At 44.1% G+C, this 8,704-nt stretch overlaps 1 protein-coding gene across 1 annotated transcript in view; it reads left to right on the top strand.

Moving 5' to 3' along the window:
- Positions 1–8,704, top strand: part of lrfn1 (leucine rich repeat and fibronectin type III domain containing 1) — a 639,132-nt gene that overhangs the window by 623,216 nt on the left and 7,212 nt on the right. Inside the window, exon 4 of the mRNA XM_034169144.1 lies at positions 913–2,311. Coding sequence (XP_034025035.1) covers positions 933–2,311 — 1,379 coding nt within the window. The 5' untranslated portion in view covers positions 913–932. The remainder of the gene's footprint in view (positions 1–912; positions 2,312–8,704) is intronic.

Below are 8,704 nucleotides of genomic sequence, written 5' to 3'. Positions count from 1 at the left end.
TAGGAGATGCAGGGACTGAAGCTGTTAACCTGTGGGTACAGGCGTAGTCACCCTAAAATCGTGTATAACCTAAAAGAAAAATACTGACAACGTTGCTTGTCATGTCTCCTCTTTATCGCCGTTAACAGGCTGAGCAGTGAAGCTTAAAGCATTACCTCCGTCAACGGACACCAAAGAAAGTGAAGTCACTTGTTGTACAGCATCAGCACATCACTGTTTACATTCCGCTGGGGTCTCTTATTGTTGTCAGGACAAGAATCACTCTTCACTCCTGTCACCACGGGCGCGTTCTCTCCACGACTGAAATCAATACCTTTAAATGGGAATGGGAGATCACAACTACCTGAAAACCTGAGAGCCAGCCAGCAATACCTTCACACCTTCACTTCCTCTTCCTCACCTTTAGATTTTGTTGCCCTGATTTCCAGGAAGGTTTTCTGTCTAATCCTGTAGAACATTTCTGCTGCACAAGCAGAGCAGAGGGCATGAAAAGGCCATGAAAATCATTGAGCGCTGCTGACATACGCCCTTTTCCACATTTAATTCTCAAACCTGATGCAGAGGAAGAAGAACTCTTGTTACAAAACGGAAGTTGCATAATACAAAAAAAAACCTACAGTAGAGTGATTGATGAAATGATATGGTTGAGTTGTGATGCAGGCATGTTGTTCACAGCTCACAAATCGTATAATTTCCATGAAAAAGGGAAACAGGGACACGGGCTTCAGAGGGTGTTGGCGCAGCCTTTCATCATCACAGGTGCCATTATTTGAGAAAAGCTCCATTTCGTTTTGTTATTGATACCTCGCTGGCAGCATCAGTGTTGTTGTTCAGCCGCTCGGGAAAGCTGTGATATTATTATTATTATGTTTTTTAATTCAACAATCTCCACTTTGTCTGTGTCTCACGCAGGACCAGGAACCTGCTCAACCATGGACCGGCTGGTTCTGTGTGCGCTGCTGTGCACGGTGGTGGTGGTGAAGGGATACGGCTGCCCCGGACGCTGCATTTGCCAGCACCTTTCACCCACTCTGACTCTGCTCTGCGCCAAGACCGGCCTGTTGTTTGTGCCCCCCTCTATTGACCGAAAAACCGTGGAGCTGCGACTCACTGACAACTTCATCACCATCATCCGCAGGAAAGATTTTTTCAACATGACAAGTTTGGTCCACCTGACTTTGTCTCGTAACACCATTAGCCAGATCACACCGCACGCTTTCGTCGGCCTGCGTGCTCTGAGGGCGCTGCACATGGACGGGAACCGTCTCAGTGTAATAAAGAGTGACCACTTTAAAGGTTTAGTCAACCTGCGGCACCTCATCCTTGGAAACAACCAGATCCACATGGTGGCCCCCACGTCTTTTGATGAATTTGTTTCCACCATAGAGGACTTGGATCTTTCCAGTAACAACCTGCGCACCTTACCATGGGAAGCCATAGCCAGAATGACCAATATTAACACGCTGACACTGGACCACAACCTGATTGACCACATTGAGGCGGGGACTTTCACACTGCTTACCAAGCTAGTCCGCCTAGACATGACGTCTAACAGGCTGCAGAAGCTGCCGCCGGACAGTCTGTTCCAGCACGCACAGGTTCTGTCTGATGCCAAGGGTTCCAGTCCGTCGACTCTGGCCGTCAGCTTCGGAGGGAACCCGCTCCACTGTAATTGTGAGTTGTTGTGGCTCCGCAGGCTGACACGAGAGGACGATCTGGAGACTTGCGCCTCACCAGAACATCTCATGGACAAGTACTTCTGGTCCATCCAGGAGGAGGAGTTTATCTGTGACCCTCCACTTATCACCAAGCATGTCGCCATGAAGCCGTTTGTGATGGAAGGTCAGGGGGTGACTCTCAAATGCAAAGCTGTGGGTGACCCAGATCCAGACATTCACTGGCGCTCGCCAGATGGCAAGCTGGTGCATAACAACTCTCGCACCATCCTGGATGATAATGGAACTCTTGATATTCTCATCACAACTCTGAAAGACAGTGGAGCTTTTAATTGTGTGGCATCCAATGCGGCAGGCATCGCCGCAGCAGCTGTTGAGATCAATGTGATCCCCCTGCCGCTGTTTGTTAACAACACAGGCCACATGCGTGAGGACCCCGGCCTATCAGACATAACCACTTCCTCCAAATCTGGCAATGACACCAAGGGCTATGACAAGCAGGACAGGAGGGTTATGGTCACTGAGCTGAGCTCATCCTCCGCTGTGATCCGGTGGCCATCAGAGCGCCACATTCCCGGGATCAGGATGTACCAGATTCAGTACAACAGTACAGCAGATGATACTCTGGTCTACAGGTAAGTGATGGTACAGAAGAATAAATCAGTAAAGCTGATTTAAACAGCAGCCAAATGGTCACAGAGTGTTTGGCATGTATGAATGAATAAGTAAAAATGAACCAACAAATATAAACACCACAAAAAAAATACTAAATGGCACACATGGAAAACATAATTGCTACTCAAAAGTCAAAACCTCCCTACAGTACTCGGGCCAGGCCAGAAATAGTCTGTTAATAATGCCAAGGAAAAATACCACCAAACAATCCATTAATTTGAAGATCAATAATCATTTCAGTGCATCTGCAGCATTTTAATTTCAGGTTTGCTTCACACAAACAGTCTTCTGTGTGTTCTGTGAGTGAGTTTTATAGTGATGTGACAGAACGCTAAGCGGCTTATTATTATTATTATTATTATTATTATTATTATTATTATTATTATTATTTGATCTTACTGACAGCTGCTTGATGTAAAAAAAAAAGTCCTGCTGCTCAGTTAGCAGTCAAAGCTTTCAATAGAACATCAGAATATGATATCTACTCTACAGATTTTTACTCCTATTGACATAACAAAAGCCGGACATTAGGGTTGAGCCAGATACTTGTTTCAGATGAGTACGCGGTACGGATAAAGCATTTTTGATGAGTACGAGCATGATATGAGTAAAACTCGTCAATACCCGTGCTCGTGCTGAAGGAAAATTCTTATTGGGTAACTGACTGTCTTCATGCTCTGTGATTGGCCAGTTACACACAGCGCCCACCCCTCCCTACACAGACACGTCTCTGCAGCTTGCAGACAGGGACTGATCTCTCTCTCTGTGCTTGGCTGTGCTGGATGGGCTTCCATAGAACCCATCCATAGAACACCGCCATCTACTGCATGGAACACTGCCATCTAGATGGGAGTGTAAATAGCATCCAACTGTAACACAGCCGCCATTCAGAGCGCTGAATCACACTTAACAAACGGAATTTTCAGTTTTGCAAATGTTTTTTTTTACAAATGAAAAACAAATTACATATTTGCAAATACACATTTATTTGTAAAAACCAACACACACATTGCAGTAACTTGTGTGTTGTTTTTTACAAATAAATAAACAGCCAACCAGTGATGAGGGGGCTCGTTTTCCCATAATGCCTTTTGGCATCTGAGTTTTAATGCTTGAACATTCAGAATTAGTGCATTTATTTCAAACTAAAAGATATTTGTGATATTTTGACTTTGTAAAAATGGCAGAGTTAATATTAATATCAGTAAACCGTCTGGAATTAGTCTGATTTTTAAATCAAACCATAAGTCAAACCTGCTTTGCTTTTTATGCCTTTTGCCACATGTCTGGGACACTGTATGTTGAATGTAAATGCGTTTTCCTTACAGCAGAAGGCAGGGCGCACAAAGACATAAGCTCTAACTCATTGTTTGTTTTGGGTTTGTGATCGCCTTTGATTGTACTCAGAAGCGTCGGTGGTACTTAAACTCAAAGCTGGCTTGTCATTAGTGACAGTGTACTAAAAGTGTCAATACTAAAATTTAGCAGTTAGCTGTAGCTTCCGCTAATTTTTTTCAGTTTATCGGTTTATCATTATAAAAGTTAACTTTTCAGTTAGCGGATTAACGGTTATTGAAGGTAACTTTTTGGTTAGCTGTGCCCACCACTGACTAAAACTCCTTCTTAATAACTCCTGTTTCACACCAGGCTTCTGTCCTGCTAAAGGCAAATGTCATTCAAAAAACTAATCAAACTTTGTGATTGTTGATGTGATCTGCACAATGGTTTGTCAGACAGCAGCTGGACATGTGGACTTAAAGTTTGAAAACAAAAGTGGGTTCACATGCACCCTGAGATCTATCAGTAATGACTGAGGGGGGATTGTGACAATAAATATGCACATTCAATTTTGCTTAGGCCCAAATATATATTTTTGCACATGCAGTTGGTGGTTAGTGATGCTGAAACGGAGTGATAGTCTCTGGGTATTCTTTAATATGAGAAATAGGATTGTATTTTCCGGAAAAAAGTATTTTTTAAACCAATGATCAAGCTTTGCAGGACTGTGGCGAGATTACACAAATAATGAGTACATCATTTTAGCAATTAGAGGGGCTTTGTTTTTCCTTTTTCTGTGAGTAGCTTAAAAAATTATTGGGGAAAACCCTGCTGTCTGACTATATCATTCTTTATTAATTGCAAATTTTAAAGTATAATCATTTGTGTGGTGACAATCTCTGGTAACAAGAAATGAACCCTAAGTAGTGGAGTGTGATTTTGTCAGTTTATTTTTTTTTTTAATTAGACATTTAACTGCATGGGATTGGATAAAGTCATCGTGGGGGGTGAGGAATAAAAACAGGGACACGAGGAAAGGTGAGACATCTGGAGTTACCATCTGCCGAGTGGCACAGTGGCAAGTCCCAGAGAAACAAAATGATAAAGTATGTCCAGAAATAAACACAACACAAATAGTACAGTCTGGGGAATAAACAAGGATAGGGTTTTATAATTCTGATTAATATGTGCATTAAATGCACACACACGCACACATTGTGAGCCTTATACGGACGATCCCAAAGTGACGCCTGACGGCGGAGCACCAAACAAAACTTTGAAAGCTGCTGGCGCTCTAAAAGTTAGGCCCCCCATCACACATAGCAAGAATGTGGAGGAACCATTCTGACACAGCAAATATTGGCATAATCTGACACAGTCGGGAGGAAAAGAGGCGTAGCCAGCCGTGGTCCGAATGCATCCAGACTGCCTTGTGCACACCTGCAGGATGCAGCCCAAACATATTTTAGACAACAGTCAGATGACACAGACTGCTGTCAGACGGCACCGACATTGGAGCTGTCACTCACCCACACACTCACGTGTGCCCCACGTGACCACACGGAGTGGCACAAAACAGGCTGACAGCTGTCAGTGATCGCTTGCTTGTGTACAGTCCAGTGAAAAATGCCATTAGGTGTTTGATCAGTATATACTTGCATTGCTAGATTGTATTTGTCCGGCTGGACTCAATAAACTGCTGTTGAACTATGCTGGCAGTGCACCAACTTCCCACATGTGCGCAACTTTCAGATGCAGTCAGTGGACTTTCTCTTTTTTAAACTCTTTTTTGTGTGTGTGATTTTACTTGATACGCATCTTAACACAACTGTAGTTGGATTATTGGTGTCATCATACCTGCAACAGACGTTACGAGGTGTACATGTAATAATACGTGCGTTATAGCCGACATCCCATTCAGCTGCGTTGCGGCACTGCACCGAGCCTCTGACATGCGCACAGTGCCACATACACTCAACAAAAATATAAACGCAACACTTTTGGTTTTGCTCCCATTTTGTATGAGATGAACTCATAGATCTAAAACTTTTTCCACATACACAATATCACCATTTCCCTCAAATATTGTTCACAAACCAGTCTAAATCTGTGATAGTGAGCACTTCTCCTTTGCTGAGATAATCCATCCCACCTCACAGGTGTGCCATATCAAGATGCTGATTAGACACCATGATTAGTGCACAGGTGTGCCTTAGACTGCCCACAATAAAAGGCCACTCTGAAAGGTGCAGTTTTATCACACAGCACAATGCCACAGATGTCGCAATATTTGAGGGAGCGTGCAATTGGCATGCTGACAGCAGGAATGTCAACCAGAGCTGTTGCTCGTGTATTGAATGTTCATTTCTCTACCATAAGCCGTCTCCAAAGGCGTTTCAGAGAATTTGGCAGTACATCCAACCAGCCTCACAACCGCAGACCACGTGTAACCACACCAGCCCAGGACCTCCACATCCAGCATGTTCACCTCCAAGATTGCCTGAGACAAGCCACTCGGACAGCTGCTGAAACAATCGATTTTGCATAGCCAAAGAATTTCTGCACAAACTGTCAGAAACCATCTCAGGGAAGCTCATCTGCATGCTCGTCGTCCTCATCGGGGTCTCGACCTGACTCCAGTTTGTCGTCGTAACCGACTTGAGTGGGCAAATGCTCACATTCGCTGGCGTTTGGCACGTTGGAGAGGTGTTCTCTTCACAGATGAATCCCGGTTCACACTGTCCAGGGCAGATGGCAGACAGCGTGTGTGGCGTCGTGTGGGTGAGCGGTTTTCTGATGTCAGTGTTGTGGATCGAGTGGCCCATGGTGGCGGTGGGGTTATGGTATGGGCAGGCGTCTGTTATGGACGAAGAACACAGGTGCATTTTATTGATGGCATTTTGAATGCACAGAGATACCGTGACGAGATCCTGAGGCCCATTGTTGTGCCATACATCCAAGAACATCACCTCATGTTGCAGCAGGATAATGCACAGCCCCATGTTGCAAGGATCTGTACACAATTCTTGGAAGCTGAAAATGTCCCAGTTCTTGCATGGCCGGCATACTCACCGGACATGTCACCCATTGAGCATGTTTGGGATGCTCTGGACTGGCGTATACGACAGCGTGTACCAGTTCCTGCCAATATCCAGCAACTTCACACAGCCATTGAAGAGGAGTGGACCAACATTCCACAGGCCACAATTGACAACCTGATCAACTCTATGCGAAGGAGATGTGTTGCACTGCATGAGGCAAATGGTGGTCACACCAGATACTGACTGGTATCCCCCCCAATAAAACAAAACTGCACCTTTCAGAGTGGCCTTTTATTGTGGACAGTCTAAGGCACACCTGTGCACTAATCATGGTGTCTAATCTGCATCTTGATATGGCACACCTGTGAGGTGGGATGGAAAATCTCAGCAAAGGAGAAGTGCTCACTATCACAGATTTAGACTGGTTTGTGAACAATATTTGAGGGAAATGGTGATATTGTGTATGTGGAAAAAGTGTGGAAAAAGTTTTAGATCTTTCAGTTCATCTCATACAAAATGGGAGCAAGACCAAAAGTGTTGCGTTTATATTTTTGTTGAGTGCACATGTTATTACATAACAACATTTCCTTCACCTTCTCTCCCTGGCTGGGGTCGAGTGGAGGTGGACAAACGTTGCACAGCATGTTGGCAGGCTTTGCTGTGACCGATTGATCTCAGAGCTCAATCGAACGCGATCAGATTGTTTCAAATGCTGTTTTGATGCCATCAGAATATGTAAATTGCGATCAGATGGTCGTCAGATTACACATGGACCGACATCGGATAGGTGTCCCATCTCGACAGCGCTCAGAGAGTTTTGAACATGTGCTTCACACTCAGGGCCGCCGGCCGATTTTGTCTAACTGTGTCGACTTCCACAGATGGCTCTCAGAACATTTTGGAACTGAAATCTGACACTTTCGCATATGCACCAATTCATAGGTCTGACGCCACTCTGTGTGATTCCGGCTATGTGTGAAGGGGTATAACTCACAGAAAAGTTAATGCATTAAAACAAGACAACTGTTTAAATTTATAGTCAAATAATATAATGTCACTCCATTCAAAATCAATTTTGATAATAGTTTTTAGAATCTTAAAGCTATACAACATTCACATTTCACTAAACTATCCAAGCATTAGAATGCCAGTTTATTTATTTTTTTATTACAAAATTACAGCTCATTTTAATGAAGAGAACATATGTACCAGAGGGATTTCCGTAACAAATATTTTATTTTCCTTCTTATGCTGTCTGTAGGACAGTGTGCATGTGTGCATTCATGAGCTTTGGAAGTGACCGTAAGTTACCTGTCACCTCGGGTGATGCGTGCACGCTGATGTCCGTGAGGTGTCTTGTAAATCAATTCAGAAGTGTATTCTGGTTACAAAAAACAGCGTTTTTAGATTTAAAAGTGTTTATTTCTCGCTAACTTTTACATAATATATAAGAAACAAAATAGATTACTCACATCATTGCACACGTCAGGCTCGGAGCCGGACAGATCTCATGCTGTAATACTCATAAATGTCCACCTTCTAACTCTGGAGGAGATATAACATGGAGCTTGTGGCAGGCTGTTACACCATTAATAAACATCCATCTTACCTCCAACAGTGGTCCAATGGTGTTTCACAGCACACACATTGAGGTGAAGCCAGGACAGCAGCGTGCGGTTAATATCCTCTCATCTACAATAAAAAAAATAATAATCCCATGTGATAATACAACCATCGCAGTGTCCAGAGTTGCATTTTGCTCATGAAGTCAGCAAAAAAGAGAAAAGAAAGTTCCCTGGAAAGGCTCCGTCTGAGGGACTGCATGGCCCAACTGCCAGCAAACTTTTGAGCAAAGCTGTCCACTTGTCCACATGTGCCCCGCGTGTGCACTTAGTGGCCCAGGCAGTGTTATGCACACACACACACACACACAGCTGAGTGATAATTACAGCCCCACAGGTGTGCGCGGAGTGCATTTGTGCCACGCACACACACACGGATGTCCGTGGTAGGAAAACAGCGCTCCGGTCTGCC

The sequence above is a fragment of the Thalassophryne amazonica genome, chromosome 4, assembly GCF_902500255.1.
Source record: "Thalassophryne amazonica chromosome 4, fThaAma1.1, whole genome shotgun sequence".
NCBI classification, from domain to species: Eukaryota; Metazoa; Chordata; class Actinopteri; order Batrachoidiformes; family Batrachoididae; genus Thalassophryne; species Thalassophryne amazonica.
This window is presented reverse-complemented; position numbering and strand designations above follow the sequence as displayed.